At 40.0% G+C, this 27905-nt stretch overlaps 1 protein-coding gene across 2 annotated transcripts in view; it reads left to right on the top strand.

The window, feature by feature from the left end:
• The window catches only part of LOC102393802 (synaptojanin 2 binding protein), a 37463-nt gene extending 14587 nt beyond the window's left edge, over positions 1 to 22876 (top strand). Inside the window, exons 2-4 of one of the 2 annotated variants that reach the window (XM_006056132.4) lie at positions 8110 to 8246; positions 17594 to 17689; positions 20296 to 22876. In XM_006056132.4, the coding sequence (XP_006056194.1) occupies positions 8110 to 8246; positions 17594 to 17689; positions 20296 to 20436 (374 nt within the window). In that variant the 3' untranslated portion in view covers positions 20437 to 22876. Of the gene's footprint in view, positions 1 to 8109; positions 8247 to 14123; positions 15658 to 17593; positions 17690 to 20295 lie in introns of those variants that run through there. The other variant, XM_044924798.2, reaches the window with a different exon arrangement.
• Positions 22877 to 27905: the final 5029 nt, after the last annotated feature.

Below are 27905 nucleotides of genomic sequence, written 5' to 3' on the forward strand. Positions count from 1 at the left end.
TACACAGGCAGAGAAGAAAAAAATTAATTAGGTTTTACCAAAATTAATAATTTTACGACTCAAAAGAGACTATAAAAAGAGTAAAAGATAACCCACAGAATGGGAGAAGATATTTGCAAAGCATGTATCTGATACTGAATTAATACCAGTATACATAAAGGCCGCTTAAAACAACCTCATTCAAAAATAAGGCCTTGAGACAGTTCTTGAACGAAGATACATAAGTGGGCAATTAACTCATGAAAAGATGTTTAACATCACTAGCCTTTGGGAAATCAAAATCAAAATCACAGTGAGATACCACTTCACATTAATCAGAATAACTAATTGTCCTAAACCCCCCCCAAAATGAAGATGATAAGCATTGATGAAGATGTGGATAAATTGGAACCCATAGGCAATGCTTTTTGGAATGTAAAATGTGGTACATCTGTGATAGAAAACAGTTGGGCAGTTCCTCAAATTGTTGAACATAGAATTACCATGTGATCCAGCAATTCAGTTCCAGATATATACCCCAAAGAATTGAAAGCAGAAACTCAGACACTTGTATACTAGTGTTCATAGTAGCATTCTTCACAGTAGCAAAAATATGGAAACAACCAAGTGTCCATTGACAGTTGACTAAACAAAGTGTGGTATGTACATGCAATGGAACATTAGTCATCCTTTAAAAGGAATGAAATTCTGATATATCATACAACATGAATGAATTTGGAAGACATATTTTGTGGAATAAGCAAGACACAATGAACAAATTTGTCTAGTTCCACTTATATGGGGTATATAGAATAGGCAAACTCACAGTGAGAGAATGTATAATAGAGGTTGTTACCAGGGGAAGGGGAGAGAGAGACATTATTTTTAATGGATGGAGACTTCTCTTTGATGTGATGAAAAAGTTGCAGACATGGACAATGGTGATGGTTGCACAACATTGTGAATGTACTTAATGTCACGGAGTTGTACTCTTTAAAATGGTTACAGTGTTAAATATTGTGTTGCATATATTTTACCTTTAAACAAACAGTAAGTTGTTTTTCCGTTAGAGCTTGATTTTATGCTACATATATTTTGCCATGAAATGATTAAATGAATAGTGGGTTGTGTGACCAATAGAGCTTGACTGGTATCTAGGGAAAATTATTGAGATTATCTTGGGATAGAAAAACTTTCAGGTAGATAGGGGGAAGGACTGTTCTACAGTCATTATCCCAACATTGCTTATTCAAGCCAGCCCCCAAAACAAGTTGATTTATGCAAACTTTTTTTCTAATGCAGTTGTTCATATTTTCTACAAAGATACAGCATAGCAAAATGGTTTAAAACTTACACTTAGCAATCAAACATCCTAACTTAGTGTCAGAGCTTTACAAAGAATTAGCTATGTTACCTTTTAAAAAGTCACTTAATCTCTTCATGCCTTACACTTTTAAGTTCATCTGTAAAGTGTGATAACCTCTTCATGTGTTTATTGGGGAGATTAAATGGGATAATGTATGTAGAGTGCATGGCATTATACCTGGTAAACACTTAATAACTATTAGTTGCTGGTCTTATTTGTAAACAAGCTCAAGATCCAAGCCTGTAGACAGGAAGAGGCCCCAGGAAGGCATTTCTTGTTTCATTTTACAAAGCTCTTAAACGAGACACACTTTCTTTCTCTCCCAGTCATATGATGGTGTCATTCTTATGCCATCTGTACATTTTTGTGCTTAAACTTCTCCTCCAAATTAGAGACCAAGCAATCCATTTTAATCTTGATGACATTTTAAAAATTTATTGGCTCATTATAACCAGGGTTCACTATGGAGTATGTCTTCATTTATTCACTTTTTAAAAAGTCTGTTGAGTCCCTGCCTTTTTCTTTCTCCCTCTCCCTTCAACTGCTTTTGGATAGTAGATGCCAGTACTGAATTAATTAATACCCTTGAGCTCCGTGGGAAAGACTAGAGATCTCTTCAAGAAAATTAGACATACCAAGGGAACATTTCATGCAGAGATGGGCACAATAAAGGACAGAAGTGGTATGGACCTAACAGAAGCAGAAGATATTAAGAAGAGGTGGCAAGAATACACAGAAGAACTATACTAAAAAAGATCTTCAAAACCCAGATAACCATGATGGTGTGATCACTCACCTAGAGCCAGACATCCTGGACTGCAAAGTCAAGTTGGCCTTAGGAAGGAACATTACAAACAAAGCTAGTGGAGGTCATGGAATTCCAGTTGAGCTATTTCAAATCCTAAAAGATGATGCTGTGAAAGTGCTGTACTCAACATACCAGCAAATTTGGAAAACTCAGCAGTGGCAACAGGACTCAAAAAGGTCAACTTTTATTCCAATCCTAAAGAAAGGCAATGCCAAAGAATGTTCAAACTACCGCACAATTAGACTCATCTCACACGCTAGCAAAGTAATGCTCAAAATTCTCCAAGCCAGGCTTCAACAGTACATGAACCGAGAACTTCCAGATGTTCAAGCTGGATTTAAAAAAGGCAGAGGAACCAGAGATCAAATTGTCAACATCCGTTGGGTCATAGAAAAAGCAAGGGAATTCCAGAGAAACATCTATTTCTGCTTCATTGACTAAACCAAAGCCTTTGACTGTGTGGATCACAAACTGTGGGAAATTCTTCAAGACATGGGAATACCAGGCCCACCTTACCTGCCTCCTGGGAAATCTGTATGCAGGTCAAGAAGCAACAGTTAGAACCAGACATGGAACAACAGACTGGTTCCAAATTGGGAATGGAGTATGTCAGGGCTATATTTATTGTCACCCTGTTTATTTAACTTATATGCAGAGTACATCATGCAAAATGCCGGGCTGGATGAAGCACAAGCTGGAATTAAGATTGCAGGGAGAAATTTCAGTAAACTCAGATACGCAAATGACTCCACCCTTATGGCAGAAAGTGAAGAGGAACTGAGGATCCTCTAGATTGAAAGAGGAGAGTAAAAAAGCTGGCCTACAGCTCAACATTCAGAAAACTAAGCTCATGGCATCTGGTGCCATCACTTCAAGGCAAAATAGATGGGGAAACAATCTTATTTGTTGTTTTTATTAATTTTATTTTATTTTCATTTTCTTGGGCTCCCAAATCACTGCAGATGGTGACTGCAGCCATGAAATTAAAAGATGCTTGCTCCTTGGAAGAAAAGCTTGACAACCTAGAGAGCAGATTAAAAACCAGAGACATTTGCCAACAAAGGTCTGTATAGTCAAAGCGGTGGTTTTTCCATTAGTCATGTATGGGTGTGAGAGTTGGACCATAAAGAAGGCTGAGCACCAAAGAATTGATGCTTTTGAAGTGTGGTGTTGGAGAAGACTCTTGAGAGTCCTTTGGACTGCAGAGAGATGAAGCCAGTCAATCCTAAAGGAAATCAGTCCTGAATATTCATTGGAAGGACTGATGCTGAAGCTGAAGCTCCAGTATTTTGGCTACCTGATGTGAAGAGACGAGTCATTAGAAAAGACCCTGAACATTATGATTGGATGGCATCACTGACTCAATGGACATGAGTTTGAGCAAGCTCAAGGAGATGGTAAAGGACAGGGAAGCCTGGCGTGCTTCCCTGGGTTTGCAAAGAGTCAGACACGACTAAACAACTGAATGACAGCAACTTCAGCTCCATAATAAATTGTCCTCATCAGTAGGTTCAAAGTCCCTTTTGGTTTTCATTCCTAAGCTTTATCTTCTATCCCTCCCTCACAGATAATGTGTCTTAAATATGTATACATTTTTGTAAATAGGTAACACTGTTCCACATAGACATGTTTTTAAGAAGATTTTATACTATTGGAGAGGGAAATGGCAACCCACTCCAGTATTCTTGCCTGGGAAATCCCATGGATGGAGGAGCCTGGCGGGCTGCAGTCCATGGGGTCACAAGAGAATCGGATGTGACTGAGCATGCATATACACATACTATTAATATCAACATTATATTTTAAAATGGTTACTTTGTGTATGAGTATTCATTGCATCTGTGTTTTAATTTTTTTTAGTTACCTGTTCCCCAAAGGATGAACACCTAAATTGCCGTCAGGTCCTCACTACTACAAAACATGCAGCAATTAATATATTCTAACATTACCCTTGACAAAATGATCACATTGGTCCAAATTGACATGCTTTTGAAATTGAAAGGGACTATTTTAATTGCACTGGGGACAGTATGTGTTTATCAGGATTCCCTGGCAAACCAAGATGTGTGGTCCACTTTATGGAAGATTTTCCCTAGACGGAGCCAATAATCATCGGTTGTATACTAGGATAGGCCTTCCCATTCTGATTGTTTCCAGCTGACATCTGAATTGATGCATGTACTGGCCTGATTATTGAATATTTTCAGTACTGCCATTGCTAGAAATTACTCAATGAGGGAGATGTCTGGGTCACAGGTAATAGACAGCCTTAATTTCCATAAGGATAAAAGTTTATTGAGTCCCACAGTCCAGTCTTATCCTATTAATAGACGGATGGACATTTTAATCTGTCTTCCTTTATTTCAGGATTTTTCACATTTGTACTTTATGTTCATTCATCCTTTCTCCATCAGATTGTCTACTTTGGGGGTGTAGCAGGCACTACTGTTTTATTGGCAACTGCTGTTAAAGGAGCTACTCCATGTAGCAACCACTATATAGTTTATAAAGGATTATTTCAGACTTTATGTTATTGGACCCTACTTTTTGAGTTAGGGAGGACAGAATTTATAATCCTTAGGTTACAGAAGAAGCAGCTGAGGATCAAAGGTACACTGACTTGTTTTAGTACACATATTGGGTAAGTTATGGAGTTGAATTTGTGGCCAGGTCATCTGACTTTAATTTACTTTTGCAGACTCTAAGAGGGACAGGAAAAAGGATATATTTCTATTTGTTGTTCAAGCAGAGACTGTCCAGTTTAGCTTTATGTCTTCCTCAGAATATAATGCAATGCCTAACATATAGTAAATGATCAATAATGAATAAGTTGATTGAGGATTATGTAGATATCCATGGGGCCTGGGCTTGAATTGGTAATATTGCTCCTCAGTGCTTCAGAGACTCTTGTTTATTGCAGCGACGGTTCAAGTTAAAGGTAAGTTCAGTTTGTAAGGACCTCCCTGGTGGCTCAGATGGTAAAGCATCTGCCTACAGTGTGGGAGACCTGGGTTCGATCCCTGGGTCAGGAAGATCCTCTGGAGAAGGAAATGGCAACCCACTCCAGTACTCTTGCCTGGAAAATCCCATGGACAGAGGAGCGTAGTAGGCTACAGTCCATGGGGTCGCAAAGAGTGGGACACAACTGAGTGACTTCACTTCACTTCACTTCAGTTTGTAAATGTTGTAGCTGAAGAAGGAGACTTCTTGTTAGTCTAAAAGTTGTCATATTAAGTGGTGTGGTTCATTTACAATTGATGTAGCAATAAGTGTAGCATTATAAATATGCTTATATATTGTGGTGGGGGAAGGAGTAGACTATACTTGTTTGTATATAGAAAATTTTGGGAAGATTTTTTTTTCCACTCTTCTTTTTTAATCACTATTCTGTAGTTTTAAATACCCAGCAGCAGTGTCCTTTTTCTTTCTAATTACTATGTTGCATTCAGCTACATAACATATAATTCCTATTCCCAAGATTCCCAGAGGCAACTCTATTGTTTGGTGAGGATATTGGATTTCATTGAAAATTTTTCTCCAAATTGTTTCTCCCAGTACTGAGAGAGGCTGATTGGCCTCAGCGCACCTTGCTGAAACCTGTCACGGTCTTAAGGGTATTTCAAAGCCTTTTGTAATCAAGCTCCACCTACCTTTCCATCTGATCTGAACTACCTCCCATCCCGTTTCCAGTACCATCTACCCACTATGATAAAAATTAAGAGTTTTCTGAGAGAAACCATTTAGTAACTTAAAATTTTTATAATCTACCCTTTAAAGAAGTTGAAGTAGTCATCTTCCAGCAGAAGTTCTTTGTATTATGTATCCTTTTCATTCTCTAGCTGCAGATACTCTGTACAGGAGGTAGGCTATTTCAATTAGACATCTCCTGCTGCTGCTTTCTTTGGCCATGTGTTTCCTTAAATCATAGATTGATTTGCTAGTGCGTATGTTAATACGATGAGGTTCACTTAGGCTTTCATCTCATCCCTTCAAGTGTCTGTGTTCTGTTGAAACCAGTAGTAGACTAGTGATTATGGCTGTATTTTTCCAGTTGTGCTGCCAGATAATGTTTTTCATATCTGTTTTATGTGTTTCCTGATATATGTGTTTCCTGTCTCTTTTCTCTTTGCACTGTGTCTTTGAATTCTACAGCACCAGATGTAAAGAAGGCCCTATTTTCTTTCTTTTCTTTTCATTGCATAGATAAAAAGTGGCTTTTCTCTATTGCATAGATAGAAACCATATAACAGTAGTTTTGTAAATGAAGCCCTTTCCACAACGTATTTATTGGTCCTTGGAAATAGTACCTTGGTAGCCATTTTTTTTTAATTTTTTTAAATTCAATTTTATTTTATTGTGGTAAGAACACTTAAATGAGGTCTACTCTCCACAGTTTCTTAAATATCTAATACGGCTGTTGTTATCTGTAGGCACAGTGTTGTACATCAGATTTCCAGAACTTCCATCTTGCAAAACTGAAACCTTATACCTGTTTAAAATAATCACGCACTGACGTGAAGAGTAGAATGGTGGTTGCCAGGGGCTAAGAAGAACAGGAAATGGGTAGTTGCTAATCAATAGGTTATTAGTTATCTATAGTAAATAAGACCCAGGTTCTGGGACGATCCTCTGGAGGAGGGCACGGCAACCCACTCCAGTGTTCTTGCCTGGAGAATCCCATGGACAGAGGAGCCTGGTGGGCTACAGTCCATAAGGTCGTGAAGAGTCAGACACGACTGAAGCAACTTAACACACACACACACACACACAGTGAATAAAGACTAACACACAGTGATAGTCACTATACCCAAGAATGTAGTTGTTTGCACTTGAGGCATAAAAGGAAAGAAGAATGAATTTGGTGGTTTAGTCCTGTCATGAACTGTTATCAGTTACCTTTCCCTGCCACCACCTCAATTCAAAATAAAACAAAATAAATGAACTCCCAAGGCCATTTCTTCCAAAGCACCACCATACACAAACTCTTCTGAAGGCTGGGAGAAATATACAGGGGAAGGTTTGTTTAAGAATCTCCCTCTCAATAAGGAACAGTTCATTTGCCAACTAGTTAAAAGCATTGCTTCTACTAAGCAGGAAAGTCAGTATTTTGGATCCTCCAAATGCTACGAGCAGAATCTAAATCAAATATGAGCAGCACATCTTAGAATTGCCTTAGTTGCCTGTGGTCCGAAAAGCTGACCACTAAGTGCTGAAGAATCCAAATGTGAAATACTTAGTCTTGGGAGCCTGGGAGAATGGCTCCTAATTCTTTTGTTTATTGGTTGGGAGAAGTGCTTTGGGGGTAGAGAGGTATCATAAAGGCAAGAAAGAGCTTAGAGCTCAGAGCCAAGAGGCCTGGGTTCCTGCCCTGATTCTGCTCTCAGGGGTGGGGTCAGGGGGCTGAGGCTGTCTGGCTTTCAGGAAGCAGTGTAAACTGATGAAGACAAATACATTCTGTGCAACGATGCATCTTGCGAGCTCCACAGTGGCTCTGCAGGCAGCTAGGCTGGGGAGAGGCTGAGCTAAAGTTGAGCAGGGTGCTTTCCTGCAGGGCTTCTCGGAGCCTTTCATGTCATTATAATGACAGGTGATATTTATTAACCACTTACTGTGAGCCGTCACAGTGCTAATGACTTGGAAAAAATTTTTTTTATTCTTTTTGTATTCAACTAACCATGTTGATCACTGTGTTTGTATTTTTAGCCCTGCCTGGTCTGATTGAGTAACTCTGGGTACTCTTGACCTCTGTTAGTGATACTGATCACTGACCTTGCCCATTACTAGCCACCAGCTACATCACAGTCTGGACTTCCCCACCCTGCTTACCCACCACCACCACTCCCTAACCCCTACCCCTGCCACAAGGCCTTTCCTTTCTCTTTCTCCTTATCTTCTTTAACCTCCTTCCGCCTTCTTCACCCCTATCTCCTTTACAACTCCTCCATGATTTTCTTAGGGCTGGGCTTCAACATCGTCGGTGGGACAGATCAGCAGTATGTCTCCAACGACAGTGGCATCTTCGTCAGCCGCATCAAAGAGAATGGGGCTGCGGCCCTGGATGGGCGGCTCCAGGAGGGTGATAAGATCCTTTCGGTGAGAACTGGCTTCCGCCTCCTTCACTGTCCCTGGCTCCTTAGACACTAGTGCCTAACCCCAACCCCTTCCTTGGGAAGATTCCTGCCTGCCTTTTTGGATCTGGAAATACAGTAATTTCCTCACAGACGAACGTGTTCCAGTCTGAGAGCAAGTTCATAAGGCTGATTTGTTCGTAAGTCCAACAAAGTGAGCCTCGGTACCCAGCTAACACAATTGGCTACATAGTACTGTACTATAATAGGTTTATAATACTTTTCACACAAGTAATGCATTAAAAACAGAAAATGAAACATTTTAAATCTTGTAGTCCAGTACCTTGAAAAGTAGAGGAGTACAGCAGCTGGCATACAGGGGCTGACAGTGAGTGAACAGGCAAGCAGAGTTATTGGAGGAGGAGAAGAGGTGGGAGATGATAGAGCTGAAGGATGCTCAGCTATCGGAGATGGAGGGCAAGCTGCAGTTTCATCAGGCCTTTCGTGACTGGACATTCGAACACATGCTTGCATCTTTAAACGTTCGTATGTAGGGGACTTACTGTATCCAGATTGCAGAGTTTGGTAAGAGGGACCTCGATCAGTTATCTTTAACAGCCCTGCCATAGAGCATGGAGGATAGTACCTCACGCAATGGAGAAGGCAAATTAAATCCAGAATGTGAGGGATTGGTGTGTGGGAAAGGGACTTAAAACTCACATTTTTTGTTGTTCTTTACTTCCTTTTGTTGATTAAACACACTAAAGTGAGTCTTCTTTTACTCCAAAATTGGAGATAAAAGAGGAAGGTAGAAATTGTGTCCTTTTAGACTCAAAGACCCTTTTTAAACTCATTATTTAGAGGAAATTTGGAATGCAGTCTAATTTGGTTATCTGTCCACTGTGCTCCCACTTCACCCTGCTAATGTCTCTAAGAGGGCATTGACTACATGGTAACCATTGATTTTATTATTTTCTGGAAGTTCGTCAGGGGCTCAGACGACATCTTTTTTTAACCATTTATATTCTAGCTCAGTGTTTAACATATATATTTAACAAATTAACAAGTTAAGAAATTTAAGAACACCCGGAAAGGTTGGCTGATCTAGAATATAAATAATAGCATCATGGATGGTAATACCCCATTTTAATCCTTCTCACTGATGGTTTTGCCTCTTTACTGTCTCCTAGGCCCTGTTTATTAATCTGTGAGGTAAAGATAATAATCTACCTAAGTTTAGGAGCAGTTTATTTCTTATTGCTCCTAGGAAAAAGACATTCTAAAAACATGACGTCAACTTGAGTGATGTGTTTAGGAAAACTTGAGAATTGGTTGTTAAGATTCAAGTGTAGCATGTGGTTGGAGACTATGCAGTGTAATGTTTTGACACATAACTGCATTCTCTTCAAAATACTGGGAACTAGGCTTCATGGTGAAGAGGGACTTGAAAAAAGTAGGGTTAAGAAGAGAGTCATTATTCAAAAGGCTTTGGTTAAAGATAAATCATTGAAAAATGAGAATAGTTTAAAGGTTTTGAGCATTCTATGCCAAGCAGTATACTGAGAACTTTAAACTTATTTAATATTATAGCAACCCTACGAGGTGGATATAATTGTTATGTGTATTTTGCAGCTAAGGAAGCTTAGTGAGGTCAAACAGCTTGCCCAAGGTCATATAACTAGTAGATGGCAGAGGACTTGGTCTGCAAATTTGGAACCTCTACTCTTAACCCATATACTATATTGTCTCCTAAAAGATAAATGGGGAGCTGGGGTTCTTCATCCTAAAGAGAAAGTTGCATGGTGAATTAGTAGGGTTTATGTATGGTTTTACATAAAAACTGAAATTAGTCTTTTCTATTAAGGGTAAAATGACAGAACAAAAGGACATACACCTCAATGTGAGAGAATTTATTAGACCTAAGCCAAGATAAAGGAGCCTTTCGTACGTGAACCATCACCTCAGAGAGAAAAGAAATTACTGGAAGGCCACTCAAGTGTTTTTAAAAGATATGGTAGGAGATAAATGTCAATGAAGAGAAAAGTAGATGTCTAAAAACCTCAGCTCAATTGTCTTTAAAATTTATAGCAGAGAACTTGACTTTATCAAAATATAAAAAATTTATTATAAAGATCTCTTGTAAGATATAAAACATTGCAACTATATATAAGACATATTCCAAAGAATGATTCAAGTTTATGTTCTGGCCAGATAAGGAAGAGGTATGTAAAAGAAGGGAAGAGAAAATGCCAGGCAAACAAAAGGCAAAAATATAAGACAATATTCTTACCTGGAAAATTCCATGGATAGAGGAGCCTGGTGGGCTATAGTGCATGGGGTCACAAAGAATTGGGACATGACTTAGCAACTGAGCACCCATGGTATCTCACTATTGTTTGGGCTTCCCTGGTGGCTCAGTGGTAAAGAATCTTCCTGCCAATGCAGGAGATATGGGTTCAGTCCCTGAGTCGAGAAGGTCCCCTGGAGAAGAAAATGTCAACCCACTCCAGTATTCTTGCCTGGGAAATCCCATGGACAGAGGAGCCTGGTGGGCTACAGTCCATGGGGTCACAAAGAGTCAGACACGACTCAGCGACTAACCACAGCAACAACCCTCTTCCGTACTGCACCATACCTCAGGGAATGCAGTCACCCTCACCACAGGGCCCCTCTTATTCTTTGCCTTCATCATAAGACAGATACTGAGAGAAATAGAGAAGACCAAAGAAAAGACGGAGCTCATACAAGAAGAAAAGGCCAGCATGTTCTCTGTTCTATCTAGGGCTACATTCTTTGTCTCCAGTTCCCCTTCTAAGAGTGTGCTGCAAAATTTAAATTCTAGATCCCGTTTCTTAAGAAACATTGCCTCACCATCCTGTTCCCTCTGTATCCTTAAGTGTACTTGTTAAGCGTTAACCATTAAATGGTTCCACCTGTTCTTGAGCTTGCTTTATCTCTTTGATGTACTTAAGTGCTCATTTATAATTAACTTTGGAGTCTCTATAAAATGATGCTAAATTATTTATTGGCCTGTATTCCCATTTGTTCTTTAAGGACTTCCATATTTTCCTCACATGGTTATTTTTCCATGTTGTAAAATTTGCTCCGACTATATCTGGTGCTAGGTAATCAGACTAAGAATATGTCCTTTCTTTAGTATATATTCATTTTTGGTAACTAATAGAAGTATCGTTAAGTGACCTAGATTTCATGTGAGTAATTATTGACTATTAGTTTAAAGCTTCCCTGGTGGCTCAGATGGTAAAAGAATCTGCCTGCAATGCAGGAGACGAGTTTGATCCCTGAGTCAGGAAGATCCCCTGGAGAAGGGAATGGCTACCCACTCCAGTATTCTTGCCTGGGAAATCCCATGGACAGAGGAGCCTGGCAGGCTACTGCCATGTGGTCACAAAGAGTCAGACATGAATGGGCAACTAACACTTTCACTTTTCACTTAGGAGATCAGTTGGAAACTAGAAACTCTCATCCAGTCAGTTACAGAGACATTGAAATATGCAGGATCCTTTAGACAGAGTACCTCTAAGGAAAAGTCCTTGTTTTCTCATCTCTGTTAGCACCATGTACACCTGTAGCTGGCACAGAGGAAGCATCTAGTAAGCTAGCTGCTCTGTGAATGAAGCTCTGTCACCTAGGAGCTTATTGCAAATGCAGAATATTAGGAATGAATTATAACATAACTGACTTTTTTTGTTTGACTTTATTAATTCGAACTAGATTTTTTTTTTCCTTTAATGAAAAAAGGGGATCCCTCCCCCCAAATTGTAATTCATTTCAAGATTTGGGGGAAGAATTAAATTATCCAGAGTATAATCTGAGATCAGTGCTTACTAAATTGAATCCATTCTTTCTCTGTATCTTACACATCTGCATTTATATTATCCTATAGTTAGCACTCCAGTAACTCTTACATTATCCTAAATGTTAGATTATCTTAATGCCGTCCAAAATTATTAATCATCCAAGAAGACTTATTTTAACTCAGTTTACTCCTTTTCTAAGGCAGGAAATGGCAAACTCATTTTTAAATACTGATGATCAGATCAGATCAGATCAGTCACTCAGTCGTGTCCGACTCTTTGCAACCCCATGAATCGCAGCACGCCAGGCCTCCCTGTCCATCACCAACTCCCGGAGTTCACTCAGACTCACGTCCATCGAGTCAGTGATACCATCCAGCCATCTCATCCTCTGTCGTCCACTTCTCCTCCTGCCCCCAATCCCTCCCAGCATCAGAGTCTTTTCCAATGAGTCAACTCTTCGCATGAGGTGGCCAAAGTACTGGAGTTTCAGCTTTAGCATCATTCCTTCCAAAGAAATCCCAGGGCTGATCTCCTTCAGAATGGACTGCTTGGATCTCCTTGCAGTCAGCCATAGTCAAAGCAAAAAATCATATGACTCCCCATCAGTTAACTGGAATACCACAATCTTAACACTGATCATTCAGTTAACAAAATTTTCTAGCATGTTGCAAATCTATCATATCTCAAGTTTAATACAACTTACAATACCATGAGTTAAGGAAACTGAAGTAACAAGTTTAGCAGTATTCTAAGATTTCTCAGTTAAATAGCTCTTGGTAGTAAAATTGAGGTCCAAGGACCATCTGCCCATCACCTGGGAGTTTATTACAAATGCAGAGTCTCAGGAAACAGCCTGTGGATAAATTTTGAGAAGCACAGCTATAGGCAAGTGTTTTTCAAACATTTCAGATTATGACCTGTAATGGGAAATGCATGCACACACACATAAGCAAAGTTAAACAAAATAATACCTATCTCTTCTGTATGTGATGCATTTTGATATGTTGTGTTTTCTAATTTCACTTATTTAAAATTATTTCTCGTATTTAAAATTAAATTCTAATCTTGACCCACTGGGTTGACTTCACTATCTTTTGTAATGGGTCAACAAACATGTCTTTGGAAAATCACTACTCCAGTAAATGGAAAATCATTGATGGAGTCTGGATGCATAGACTGGATTAAGTAGGGTAAGTAGACTGGGTGTGAAGAAAGCTTCAAGCAATTTAGGTTAAAGCTAACTTAAACTTCAGAATCACCCGATTACTAGAATAGGGCCTAATAAATTGCACTTTTAACAAATTCCCAAGTTAATGCTGCTGGTCCTGAGACCATACCTTGCGAACCTTTGGTTTATATTATTAGGTTGGTACAAAAGTAACTGCAGTTTCAAACCATGAATTTTAAATCATTATAAGTAGGGTCAAACACGCCTTTATTAATCAAAATAGGAACTATTACAGTCAACACATTTTTGCCAATGAGAAATAAGTTTTTTTATTCCTGTAGGGTAAAGATCTATACTTTGGGATTCGATGAACTCTTGGAAAGCATTTTCTGCCTCTGCTGGTTGTGGAGGCGTTTTGCCTGCAAAAAATTGCAGGCACCTGACTACTTGAAGTGTAGTCAGTTGGCAAGAGGTTAGATGAATATGGCCCATGAGGCAAAACTTCGTAGTCCAGTTCGTTCAACTTTTCCAGCATTGGTTATGCGATGAGCAGTTGGACATTGTCATGGAGAAGAATTGGGCCTATTCTGTTGACCGATGCCAGAGGCAGGCATTGCAGTTTTCAGTGCATCGCATCAGTTTGCTGAACATACTTCTCAGATGTAATGGTTTCACCAGGATCAGACCGGCCTCAGACCACCAAACAGTGACCATGACCTTTTTTTCATGCAAGTTTGGCTTTGGGAAGTACTTTGGAGCTTCTCAGTTCAACCACTGAGCTGGTCATCGCCAGTTGTCATATAAAATCCACTTTTCGTCACATGTCACAGTCCGAGAAATGGTTTGTTTTGTTGCGTACACAAGAGAAGACAACACTTCAAAAATGACATTTTTTTTGTTGTTTTTTGGTCAGCTCATGAGGCACCCACTTATCAAGCTTTTTCATCTTTCCAACATGCTTCAAATGCTGAATGACCTTGAATGGTCGATGTTGAGTTCTAGGACAACTTCTTGTGTCGTCGTAAGAGGATCAGCTTCTATGATTGCTTTCAGTTGGTTCTCAACTTCCGATGGCCAGCCACTGCACTCCTCATCTTCAAGCTCTCGTCTCCTTTGCAAAACTTCTCGAACCACCACTGCGCTGTACGTTCATCAGCAGTTCCTGGGCCAAATGTGTTGCTGATGTTGCAAGTTGTATCCACTGCTTTATGACCCATTTTGAACTCAAATAAAAAATTTTTTTGAATTTTCTGTTTGTCTAACATCAATCATTTCTGTAGTCTAAAATAAATATAAAATAAACAGTAAGTAATAAGTCACTATTAAAAAAACATAAAGCAGGAAATGCACTTTAAATGATGTAGAGCATAGCCACATTTCTTTAAGAATATATCCCAATATCAAATGGCAAATTTCCACTGTATAGAATCACAGTTACTTTTGCACCAACCTAATAGGATGACAATAGAGTGGATTCCACATATATTTAGGATTAAAATCTACAGCACTTGGAAGTTAGTCTGTATGAGCTGGAATCTGTAAAAACACTTAGAGGAGGTAAATATTAGAAAGCAAATTCAGCTTTAGAGTAGAGAGATGTATACTTTTCAAGAGAGAAAGAATCAGTTTTATGGAGCTGTTTTACCTCTCACATACTTAGGCAAAGGATGAGAAATGATTCTTTAAAAATGAAATTCCCTTTGCATTTCTAAAAGGCTTTTTTTTTTTTTTTTTTAAGCAATTAGAATAATTGACCTCTTAGAATACCTTTAGAAAACTAAGAGGGTTGAAAGGTATCATTGGCCTGTGCTCTTCTTTTGTCTGATGTCACCCAATGTCTTTCTTCCCTGTTGGCAAAAGGAAACTCACGTGAGGACCAAGATTACACTTGCCTTCCCAGCAACAAATGCTAAAGGAACTTCTCAAAGCAGGGAAGATACCAGAAACTTAAAACAACCTTTTACATATATAGTTTTGATACAGAACTGTATCAAAACTTCATGGGAACAGCAAACTCTAAAACTACAATAAATACAGACACACACACACTCTTTCTCACACACAAGAGAAAAAAAGAAAAAGCAATCCAAGCACAACACTAAAGATGGTCATCAAACCACAGGAGGAGAGAACAAGAGAGGAATGTAAGAAGAAAGACCTAGAAAAACAAACCGAGAACAGGGCCTCCTTTTGTGTCCCAGTGGTATTTAATCCACCTGCCAGTGCAGGAGACACGGCTTTGATCCCTGGTCCAGGAAGATCCCACATGTGTTGAAACAACTAAGCCCACGCATCACAACTATTGACCCTGTGCTCTGGAGCCCAGGAGCCAAAACTACTGAGCCCGTGCTCTGCTGCTCAGTAGCTCCAGTTGTGTCCAACTCTCTGCAACCCCAGGCATTGTAGCCAGCCAGCCTCTTCTGTACATGGGCTTTTTCAGGCAAAAATACTGGAGTGGGTTGCCATTTCCTCCTCTGGGGGATCTTCCTGACCCAGGAATTGAATCTGCATCTTGTGCGTCTCCTGTACTGCAGGCGGATTCTTTACTGCTGAGCCAATGGGGAAGCCCATGCACCACAACCTCTGAAGCCCTCACACCCTAGAGCCTGTGCTCCACAACAAGAGAAGCCACTGCCATGAGAAGCCCTCACACTGCAACTAGAGAGAGCCCACGCAGCAGTGAAGACCCAGCACAGCCAAAAATAAATAAATTCTTTAAAAAAAAAAAAAAAAAGGAGAAAGCAGCACTAAGAGGATATTAAGAAACCTTAAGGGGAAAGGAAGGAAAATGGAGAGAATGTTTGTCGTAAGTTCTCAGTATTCTCAAGAAAGATAAGACAGGGATCTGCTAAGAAAAGAGATGGAATTGGAGTTTGATGGTAGGAAAGGTCTTGGGAACAGCTACCCACTGCATGTGTATTCGGGAGTTCACCCGATGAGAAGGGTTGTAAAGGTACAGCAGAAGCCAGCTCGCATGGGTCTGTGGTGGAAAATGTGACTGTGTATCTTTCTCTCAGAATATTGAGCTCACTGATGACAAGGAAAGGAAATGCGGTGTGTTGCCCAGGACTGGAAAGATGGTAGAAGATCATGGTGATAAGGGATTCCAGTAGTTTTCCAAATGCCTTTTTGAAATAGTAGGAACTCCTAGATGTGTAAAAGGCATTGATGAGAATGCAGAGGAGATTTTCAGAGGTATAGGAAATACGGAGAAAATAGATTTTTTATCTTTTTTTTTTTTTTAAGTTTGAGATATTGGAGCAGAAGCATGCCTAATGTTGAAGTGGAAGGCTTATGCCAGTTGGTGACTAGAATGGAATAGAGCTGGAATCCTTCAGTTTGGAAAGGTAGACAGTTAATAAGGCCAGAGTGATGATGGAGTTATTCAGTAAGAATATTGACAGGGAAAAGACTGGAGGGATAGTTATGAACCTCTTGGAGAAGAGAAACGGTGACAAGGAAGATGAGAAGGTTGAATAAGTAAATGACTTGAGCTTCAGCAGAGGAAAGAAGAGTTGGTGGGTCAGGGCAGAGGAGTAACAGAGCAGAACGAGCAGGAAGAGGCAAGAGCACCTTAGTGTTCCTTCCAGGATATAAAACCCCTTAGCCCTAGCTTCTACAGTTACTATGACTTTGGGTAAATTACCTAACCTTGCTAAGCTTCAGTTTTTTTTTTTAATCGATGAAAACAAGATAAAAATAACGTCTACCTCATAGGATTGTGATTACTCAATGAGATAATGTATGAAAGCATGTAGAACAGAACCTACCAAATAGATTGCTGCCATTGCCAGGTATAAAAGCTATGGAGATTTTACATAAAGTGGGCTATGCTGTATCCCTTGAGTACAGCATAGACTAGATATCGCTCGTGGCCAGTGTCACTCCTGACACTGAGAAGTGTTGATAGCAGAGTCCTTTGCATCTCTTACCTTTAGGTGGTAGGACTCAGCTTCACCAAAACATTTTTAGAAGTTTGTATCATCACAGAAACATGGTTTTTAGTAAATTTGAGGAGGATAGGAATATCCAAGGAATCAGTGGAAATTGTTCAGAATAGAACAAAAACAATAGAAGAGGCTAGTTGATTTATACCACATCAAACTAAATTGTGGGAGAGCTTCCTAGAGTTACATTTCTAGAGCTGAAGCTGGCCCGGCCATGCCAGGGATTAAAAATATAAAGGGTATAGAGTGGTAACCTGGAAGACCGGTAGCTTTGAAGATGAAAAAGTTATTCTGAGTTCTAAGTAACTTTACCCCTTCTCCTAGCCCTTGGAATTGTCTCTGTTTTTAAATCTGTGGTCGCATGTAAGTAAATCTTTTGACTTATGAGAGTTCACATCCTGTATCTTTCACTACTTTTCCTTGCTGTTTTTGGCAGGTCAACGGCCAAGACCTAAAGAACCTGCTGCACCAGGACGCTGTGGACCTCTTCCGTAACGCGGGCTATGCTGTGTCCCTGAGAGTGCAGCACAGGGTAGGTGTCATTTGCCGTCACCAGGTTTTTGTGACATTGTTGTGAATTAATTATGTGGTGTAATCTTCAGTAGTGTGTTTGGCTTTTTTCCTTTCCCTCTCATTCTGTTGAAGAGATTATCTGTACATAGGCAAGGGTCTTCTGAGACTTGTAATCACTAAAGGAAATTCTTAACTACATTTGCAACCCGGTAGCTTCAAGGTAATGTGCCCTAAAGATAAAGCTTGACAAGCAAATTAAAATAAATCAGGGAAAATATAACTGGGCCAATTTTATTTCTTAGTAGGAGAGGAAACATATGTCTTTCCTTGAACATTTTTATTTATGACACTCTTAAGTGACAGACGTGGTGGGTTTTTTGATATACACTATGAGCTTTTCCCTACCATCATCATAAATGCTTTTCTTATCAACTTGGGGATCCTCTTGACCAAAGCCCAAAGCCCTAGTGCTCAAAGGGGAGCTCCAGGAGAAAAGAAATGAGATTCAGAATTTGATCAAGACAGCTAACTATCCCTATATCCTCCTCTAAGTTCCTAGTATTTTATCATTTGCATGATAAGAAGAAAACCCTGAGTGGACATAATCCTGTAGCATGAAGGACTTTGGAATGCACTTATAACACAGGGTCATTGTGTCTTTAAAGTTGCTCGTTCTTAAATTGATGCTGTCTTTGCCTCACCCAACTCCTGAGTGAGGCTTCAGAGACTGAAGAATTCAACAGGAGATAGTGAAAGAAGTGGAAAGGGCCTAAGGCGTGAAAGATACCTGAGAAAACAGCCAGGGTTGCAAGCAGAATCTGGGCGTGATGGATTAGAAAACCAGGTCAGTAGGAGACATACTAGTATTCAGCTGCTTCTGCCTTGTCCCTTCTGTGTTTCTAAAGCATGGGAGAAAGTATTGATCTGCAACAGATAAAGGCAAGCAAATGTAGGCATACACTCTAATATGATTAGAGTTAATTTTGAAGGCATGTGAGTTCATTTTTTAAGGAAACATCCATAAATAACTCCAAACAAAACAGATTGTTCTGGTCAAGGACTGGCCTATAAAAGCCATGTCTTTCTATTGAGCATGTTCTCTCAGGACATCTCATCAGGAAATGGATGAAAGCTATAGGGGGGATAGAAGATAGAAAAGGTAGTTTTTTCAGTCTTGTCTTTCAGATTGAGGGGTCAGAGTTTCATGGACTAATGAGATTAACTAAAACAAGACGGCTTCACAGTTACTAAGTTATCTATTACCAGTTAATGTTAATCTAATTCGAAAAGATACACGCCCCCAACATTCATAGCAGTGCTGTTGATGATAGCTAAGACATAGAAGCAACCTAAGTGTCCAGTGACAGATGACTAGATAAAGAAGATATGGGGTGTGTTTGAATGTGGTAGTGGAATATTACTTAGCCATAAAAAATAAAATATTGCCATTTGCAGCAACATGAATAGACCTAGAGATTATCATATTAAGTGAAATAAATCAGAGAAAAACAAATACTGTATCATATCACTCATATGTGAAGTTTAAAAAAAATGATGCAAATGAACTTATTTGTGAAACAGAAATAGACTCACAAACATAGAAAAAAATTTAGGGTTACCAAAAGGGATAGTGGAGGCAGGGGAAGAGATAAATTAGGAGTTTCAGATTAACATATATACACTATTATATATAAAATAAATAATAAGAACCTTCTGTATAACCCAGGGAGCTCTATTCAGTATCTTGTGGTAACCTATGATGGAAAAGAATCTGAAAAAGAATATATTTATGTATATACTGAATCACTTTGCTGAAACTAACACAGCATTATAAATTAACTATACTTCAATTTTTTTTAATGGTTTTTAAAAAAATTTGATGTTAAGAAAGGCTACCTTTTTCAAAATTGACTGAAATGAAGAAAAATTACCAGCCTCAAAAGGGAATGTTTCGGCAATGGAAAATTATAACTGTTAGGATCTGAAATTTTTTAACTTATTTACCTTTGAATCTTTTACCTCCATTCCATATGTTTCACCTTTATCTTTGCCTAGTATTACAGAATTGGGGATGAAGGACAGGACCCCAACTTCAGAAGGAGTAGGTACCTTTCAGGAATTGAAAAGTATTTCTAAGTAATGGCATTGCGCCTGTCCCATTAACTCGGATCTGCTCTTATTACACGCTGACTACTGATAAATCTTTCTCGATAAACATTTCTAGAAAGATGGACACCTCTGCCCTTGCCCAGTAATTTCCAGGCTTCCTATAGGATCAGTAGGCTTCATTTCATATCTTCATTTTCCTGGTATGGTATACATATAGTTTAGTGGAGACAGTGCAGAAATAGAAAGAGGTTATCTGACTTACCCTTGGGTCCCTTTAGGTCAGTAGCACAGCAAGGTTAAATGCCTTTCCATCAGACTTACTTTGTTTCCAAAGAATCAGTGGCATTGATGTATCAACTCAGGATAGAGAGAGGACACCTTCTGTTTGGTAGTGCTTAGGGCTTACAGCTCTGAGTGATACAGGGACTGCTGACCCAGGTCATGTGTCAGCTTGGACACTGCAGTTGTGGTAAACACACATTGTCACTAGAGTTAACATTTTTCTTTCCCTTCCAGTTACAGGTGCAGAATGGGCCCATAGGACCTCAAGGTGAAGGGGAGCCAAGTGGTATTCCCATAACTATGGTGCTGGTGCCAGTGTTTGCCCTCACCATGGTAGCAGCCTGGGCCTTCATGAGATACCGGCAACGACTTTGAAAAGCTTGCTTTCTTCCTGTGCTCCCAAAGAAGAAGATACATTTCTCTTTTTCTCTCACCCTCTCCTGCCAGTCTCCCATAACTTTCCCTCTACATAGCCAGCTCATGATTTCAAGAGACTGCAACCCAACCAGAATCTTGCTATTCGAAATCTCTGAATCCTCATTTTCTCATGGGAGAGTAAAGGCAGTGTCTGAAGGAAACCCGAAAGAAGGACTTGCCTAGAACAAACAGAGAGTTATATATTTTACTAGAACCGCCAATAGAAGTTCAGCTACAACCCAAAAAATGGGAAAGGTCCAGTCTTCCCATCACCCTGCAGTATTCCTTTTTTTCTTACCTGGCATGCATCAAAGGCCAGCTGTAATAAGAAGAAAAAAGGATTTTTCTCTTTAATGATCTTCCTTGGGAAGTTTTTGTGGCCTTTTATTTAATTTCTAACTATTAATACCTACTTGGGCACCTACTTTGTATCAAACAAAGATGAATGAGAAGAACATTTCTACTTTTTAAAACAAATATTATATATACAGACACACAGACACACACATATATATATACATACATATTCATGTATGATATGATAATAGTGATGCCTTATGGAGAATTAAAGAAGTGGAAAGCAACTCCAGTTTCTAGGTTTCTGCTGTAAGGATTAAGTGATAGTCTTCAATAGAAGAATTCAGTATGTAGCAAGAGTAATAGAGTGAGACTTAAAAGAGGATAGCAATCTGAGTCATTTAAAAAAATGAAAACTAAAGCAACTAATTAAAAATCTTAGAACACTATTTCTTCTTCATAATACCTGTGGTGAAAGCCGAGGTAAAATGCCATAATCCAGCTTTGTGCAAACAAGTCTTTAAAAACCTTGGGAGATGTAAACGTAAATCTTACTAGTCTCTGGACTACTGTAGTGACTCTTTTGGTACCTTATATCCTGTTAAAGGATCAGCTGGAATGACTGTAGTCAGAGCTATGAGGCCAAACCAACCCAGTGCAAAAACTCAGGCCATCTACCAGTCTTTCCTGTTTCTGTTAACAGGCAAACTCAGAGAGAGGGACTGCTCCCCAGCGGGACGGCCATGAAATCAGCTCTCCTTCAATTCAGTTAAGTTGAAACGGTTTGGATTGCTGATTTTTCTTTTTTTGAAAGTTTCTAAGCACTGGTTATGGCTTTTAATGAATGAACTATTTTGCAAGGAAGAGGAAGAAAGTTTTGTTTGTTTTAGGGGCTCTGAAAGTTTGGTTTATGTTTTGTGAGGAAAACTTATGGATGAATGGATATTAGGGAATATCAAGGGCACTAATGAGGTGGGAACCCTCCTGTTCTTATGGTATTGAAGGTTGATTTTAAAGCACTCATGAGAGCTGAACCAAGACTAGTTTTCTGGCTTAAAGAAAATCATTTCCATCCTCTACGTATACTTGGCAGGCTATAGGCTTTACATAATCTTGGCAGCAAGAGTATGAAAACTTTCCCTCAGGACTCAAGAAGTCAGTTGTGCCAATTTTTAGCATGGATAATCTGATAAGAATTTTACAAATGTCTGTTGGACATCAGGTTTGTTACCACTTTTACAAAGAAGCAAAATACATAGCCTCCATCCTGAAGGGTTTTTGTTTTTTGTGTTTTTTTTTTTGCTCCATTTGGGAAGAGAACACTTACACATAAAATAGTATACAATTACCTCCATAGACAGGGCAATGCGAGTTAGGGTCAAATTTATATTGCAAACAACAAAAGGGATGGTTACTGAGAATTGAGGCAATTGAGAAAGTTCTATGGAGGAAGAGATCAAGTTAAGTACCCTTGAGTTCACAGTCTAGTTAAGAGAATTCATAAATAGATGAGAAGTTAAAAGTATATCATAAGGTTAAGTAATAGTTGAGAACAATAATAAAAGAAATGGCACTATTCAGAATATGATGCAGCAACAAAGATGTGCACTTTTTTTTTTTTTTAAAGGAATTCAGAAAAAGAAAGCTGTTGATGGCATCAGGCCAGAGTGGAAAGAGAAGGCTTTTAAAACAAAATCTCAGTTAAGACTTTGCCTCTGGGTCACCTATTGGTAGAAGAAGAAACTTTCTGTAAACGATCCTGAGGACTTCTGCCTTCAGACCTGACAGTTTAATACCTCTGAGACTCAACTTAGACAACCGCAGTCATAGATTCCATGGAGAAACCCTCACAGTATTCCACTTCTCACCTCAACCAGCCCCACTGTGGAGGCGCAGCCTCAGGTACCCTTCCTGTGTTGGGAGGAATGTACAGCCGCTTCTGCAGTGGGCCTGCTTTCCTCCCAGGATTCCTCTCATGGTTTGAACATTAACTCCTGAGAGGACCTTGAGATATACAACGGGAAGCAAGTGGCAAGCAGGATGCAAGGCTATTTCATCTTTTGTGTGTTGGTATATGTAAATAAAAACACCTATCACATCATTGGTAGAAGTTTTGCTTTAATAATAGGGATTCTGATATACTTTAATAATTCAGGTTTTCTCTGGAATTGTATTCAAAAGTCAATAGGAACTTCTCTGGTTGTCCTGGTTAAGAATCCACCTTCCAATGCAGGGGACGCAGGTTTGATCCCTGGTTGGGGGACTAAGGACCCTCATGCCTCAAGGCAACTAAGCCTGCTCCACAACTACTGAGCCCAAAGTACGCTAGAGCCCGCGAGTCCCAGCCGAGACCAGAGGCAGCCTAATGAATTAAAAAATAAAGATCAGTATATTAAAAGGTTTAGGCAGGGATGCTACTTAAATTATACTTCTTTCTGACTTTCTAGATAATTATAAGTGAAGTATTGGAGTCCATTGTAGGTCATTAAAACATTCATGCTCTTTGTAGATCAAATCTAACATTTCTGTCACTTTATCAGTTGTATCTAATATTCCTCACACTTAAATTACTATGTTCAAAATGTTCAAAGTTTTAAAGATTGAAAGAAAGTATCTTTTAAGACATTTACTTAAAACACTTCTCTACATTTATCATCCTATGTTATATATACAGTTCTAATGAGACATTGTTTGCTTCAATTCTCTTATCTTTTCCTGCCAAATTTTAACCAGTGCTATTAACTTACTCATACCATCTAGCCATGTGTAACAGAAAAAGGAAATGAATGCCTGTTAACTGCATTCTCTGCCAGGTGCTGAATGGCAACACTGTTGATGCCTCACAACTCTGAGATCTGCTGCTGCTGCTGCTGCTGCTAAGTCGCTTCAGTCCTGTCTGACTCTGTGCGACCCCATAGACGGCAGCCCACCAGGCTCTGCTATCCCTGGGATTCTCCAGGCAAGAATACAAGTGGGTTGCCATTTCCTTCTCCAATGCATGAAAGTGAGAGTGAAGTCGCTCAGTCGTGTCCGACTCTTAGCGACCGCATGGACTGCAGCCCACCAGGCTCCTCCGTCCGTGGGATTTTCCAGGCAAGAGTACTGGAGTGGGATGCCATTGCCTTCTCCGGTTGTAAAAAGACAAAGAAAAGAGAATAAGTTGCTTCCTAAGATTGCATAGGTGGTAATAATAGAATCAAGATTTAAACTCAGGACTTCAGGTGCCACCACCCATGATACTTCCTTACCGGCTGCTGCTGCTGCTAAGTCGCTTCAGTCGTGTCCGACTCTGTGAGACCCCATAGACGGCAGCCCACCAGGCTCCCCTGTCCCTGGGATTCTCCAGGCAAGAACACTGGAGTGGGTTGCCATTTCCTTCTCCAATGCATGGAAGTGAAAAGTGAAAGTGAAGTCACTCAGTCATGTCCGACTCTTCGAGACCCCATGGACTGTGGCCTACCAGGCTCTTCTGCCCATGGGATTTTCCAGGCAAGAGTACTGGAGTGGGGTGCCATTGCCTTCTTACTGGCAGTGGTTCTCAAAGTGAGGTCTCTGGACAAAAGTATCAGCATTACCTGGGAATTTGTTAGAAAAGCAAATTCTGAGGGAGGTGGGAGGGGGGTTCAGGATTGGGAACACATGTACACCCATGGCGGATTCATGTTGATGTATGGCAAAACCAATACAATATTGTAAAGTAATTAGCCTCTAATTAAATAAATTTAAAAAATAATAAAGATAATCTAAAAAAAGAAAAGCAAATTCTTGGGCTCCACCCTAGGAGTCAGAAATTTAGTAGGGCACCCAGAAATAAGTTTTAATAATCCTTCCAGGTAACTGATGCACACTGAAGTTTGAGAATCACTGCTGTATGCCAATAGTTGCCGTTTTCTCAGGTTAGAATCACCTGGAGAGCTGATAAAAATTCTCATGTCCAGGCTGCACCTAGATCAATTAAGCGGAATCTCTAAGGGTGGTAACAGGGCAGCAGTAAAACAGTTCATCAGGTGATTCCACTGTGCAGTGTCAGGAAAAAAAAAAAACAACTATGGCATTTAAACCTAGACTCTAAATTATTACATCCAGGCATTGCTCCAGCCCAAAATAAGAATCTCACTCAGGCCTTTTTGGAGCCCAGCCCTCCATTAGCTTATGCCTCAAGTATAGATGTGAAATAAGAAGTGGAGCATTCTTTGGCTGTTGATTTGTTAGGGACTGACCAACTTCCAGCAAAATGTATTAGCATGTTAGTGTGTGGATGTATTGGAACTGAATCATAGAACATTGGAACTAAAAGATTCTAGAATGAATCTGTCTTAAAGATGAGAAAATCAGGGCTCAGAGGTAAACTAACAATCCAGATTAAAGAGTCTTGCAGAAGTGCCCTTTCTGTCTTAAATGTCGTGAATGTATCCACTGTATGAACATGGGCAAAACTATCCTTTTTATCTCGCTTCCCTCTTCTTTGGGCCTTGAATAAAGGTCAGAGAACTGATTGACAGCTGAAGGGTATTATTGCAAGCATCATGCCTGATTGAGAGATTGCACAGAATAATCTGAGAAAGATCTGCCCTGTTAAAAAAGCACAGGGTGAGTTAAAGTTTAATTTGTGGCAAAATGCGGACTATAGTCCAGGAGACAGCATTTAAGATAACTGAGAAACTGCTCCAAAGAGGTAGGGGGGAAGTTCAGAGTATGTGATTTTGGTGAAGGGGGAGTACATGCAATCAAGCACTTTTTTTTTTTTTTTTTTGGCAAAAGCTTTTGGCTAGTCAGGAGGAGCAGCTGTTACCATGAAGGATTAAGTGTTTTTCTAGGTATGAGGAGATACAAGAATTGGGCTCATAAAATCAGCTCCTGAAAATATCTAACTATGTGAAGACCTGTTCTGCTGAGTTTTCCCAGAGCATGGTGCCTCATTGCTATCTCCACCTTGAACTCCTTTCAGGGGTGTTGAAAATCAGTAGAGGAGCCTAAAAACGATGCTGATCTTCTGCAGCAGCTCATAATTTAATCCTTATAGAGGCAGATGGCAAGTCCCAATTTGGAGTTGACAGACCTAGTATCAAATTGAATCAGATGAGCTCTTCTGCGACTAATAGTTCAAAACTAGAGAAGTATGGTTGGTTTTTTTAACATTGGACATCATTTTTGTTGTATAAACAATTTTTAAAAATGAAACAACATAAAGTTCTCAACTATGTTGGAGAGTAGAGTTCATGTAATTTCATGTGAAGCTGATAAAGATTTTATTCCAATCTATTTTAGTCAAAATTTATCTTTGGACAGATGGGGGGTTTTTACTTCATTCAACCACTGAGTGCCTACCATGTGCATCAGGATCAGCTGTTCTGAGAGGGACAGTGTTTGAAGAAGGGATTGTGGGATGGGCAGATGATGAAAAGGTGTCCATGACAGTGACTCTCCCCAAAGATCCCATGCCAGGCCCTCCCACTGATCTAGCCCACATAGGTCTGGCTATCTTTCACTTAGAACCTGCATAGGAGGACAGAGGATTCAGTCATTACCATGGCTTTTCGGAGATATATGTAAGCAGCTGGAAGGCAGGAAGTCGGCCTTCTGTTTCTGTGTGAGCTGTATGTCAACTTGTTGGGTGACTCGAGGCTCTTTCAGACGTAAGTACAGACACTGATTCTTGGTGACAAGCAAAATTTTAAAAGGTGGGAGTGAATTTCTTGGAGGGTATGGAGTAGCTTTTAGAAGGGGTGGAAAAGGTAAACTCCCAGACCTCAAGATAGCACTAGAGAGCAAGAAGGAAGGAAGAGACAGACCCCATGGGGCACTGCCACCCAGAGAATCACCTTCAGCCACCTTCCATTCTTTGTTTATTCGGCTGCACCAGGTCTTAATCACAGCCTGCAAACTCTCAGTTGTGGCCTTTGGGATCTAGTTCCTGACCAGGGATCGAATCCAGACTCCCTTCATGAGTCATGGCCCCTGAGTCACCAGGGAAGTCCCCCACCCTCTGTTCTTCTAGCCCTCCACCCAAGACTCAAATTCCCAGCTCAACCAACTACTGGCTTTATCACTTGGACAGGTCACTTAACCTCTGTGTTGGGGACTCCTTGTTGACAGAATGGGGCTAACAATTAAGCCTACCTCCTAGAGACACAGGAAAGTGAAAGTGAAGTCACTCAGTCTGACTCTTAGCGATCCCATGGACTGCAGCCACCAGAGACACAGGAAGGACTAGATAATTCAGTACATGAAGGTTCTTAAGGGGCCTATGTTAGTTGCTTAGTCGTGTCCAACTCTTTGCAACCCCATAGACTGCAGCCCACCAGGCCTCTACGTCCATGGGATTCTCCAGGCAAGAACACTGGAGTGGGTTGCCATTTCCTTCTCCAACAGGAATGATAGAAAAAGTGAAGTCGCTCAGTTGTGTCCGACTCTTTGCCATCCCATGGACTGCAGCCCATCAGGCTCCTCCATCCATGGAATTCTCCAGGCAAGAACACTGGAGTGGGTTGCCATTTCCTTCTCCAATGCATGAAAGTGAAAAGTGAAAGTGAAGTCTCTCAGTCGTGTCCAACTCTTCGTGACCCCATGGACTGCAGCCTACCAGGCTCCTCCACCCACGGGATTTTCCAGGCAAGAGTACTGGAGTGGGGTGCCATTGCCTTCTCCCTAGCAAATACTGAATAGATGCTAGCTAGCTTAAGGGACCGTTTTTAGTGGTCATTTTGACTTTTCACCTTGTGACCATTGTTTCCTTAAATGATACTATATCACATTAATGAATACTATAAGAGAATATGAAGATTCTCCTTACAAAGAAAGGAAGATCAAAAATAACTTTTAAAACAGCCAGACAATTCAGTGAGTATCATTAAAGCAGGAAAAGCCTCAAGGTGCTGTAATGTTACGTCATGATTCCCAAGACTCAATTGGAAATAGAAGTTATAGAAAATGACCTAGGAACCTCTTAAGTCAAGCGGAATCATGCACAGAAATGCATAGCTGTTGAAAATACCATGACATTTTATTATAGTGGTAGATTTGTGCTTGTGTATATTGTTGTCTTTAAATTGCACATAATACTGTAAATCATTTATTACTGAGCCAGTATATAGACCCCCTGGGCTTCCCAGGTGGCTCAATGGTAAGGA

The sequence above is a fragment of the Bubalus bubalis genome, chromosome 11, assembly GCF_019923935.1.
Source record: "Bubalus bubalis isolate 160015118507 breed Murrah chromosome 11, NDDB_SH_1, whole genome shotgun sequence".
In the NCBI taxonomy this organism is placed as follows: domain Eukaryota; kingdom Metazoa; phylum Chordata; class Mammalia; order Artiodactyla; family Bovidae; genus Bubalus; species Bubalus bubalis.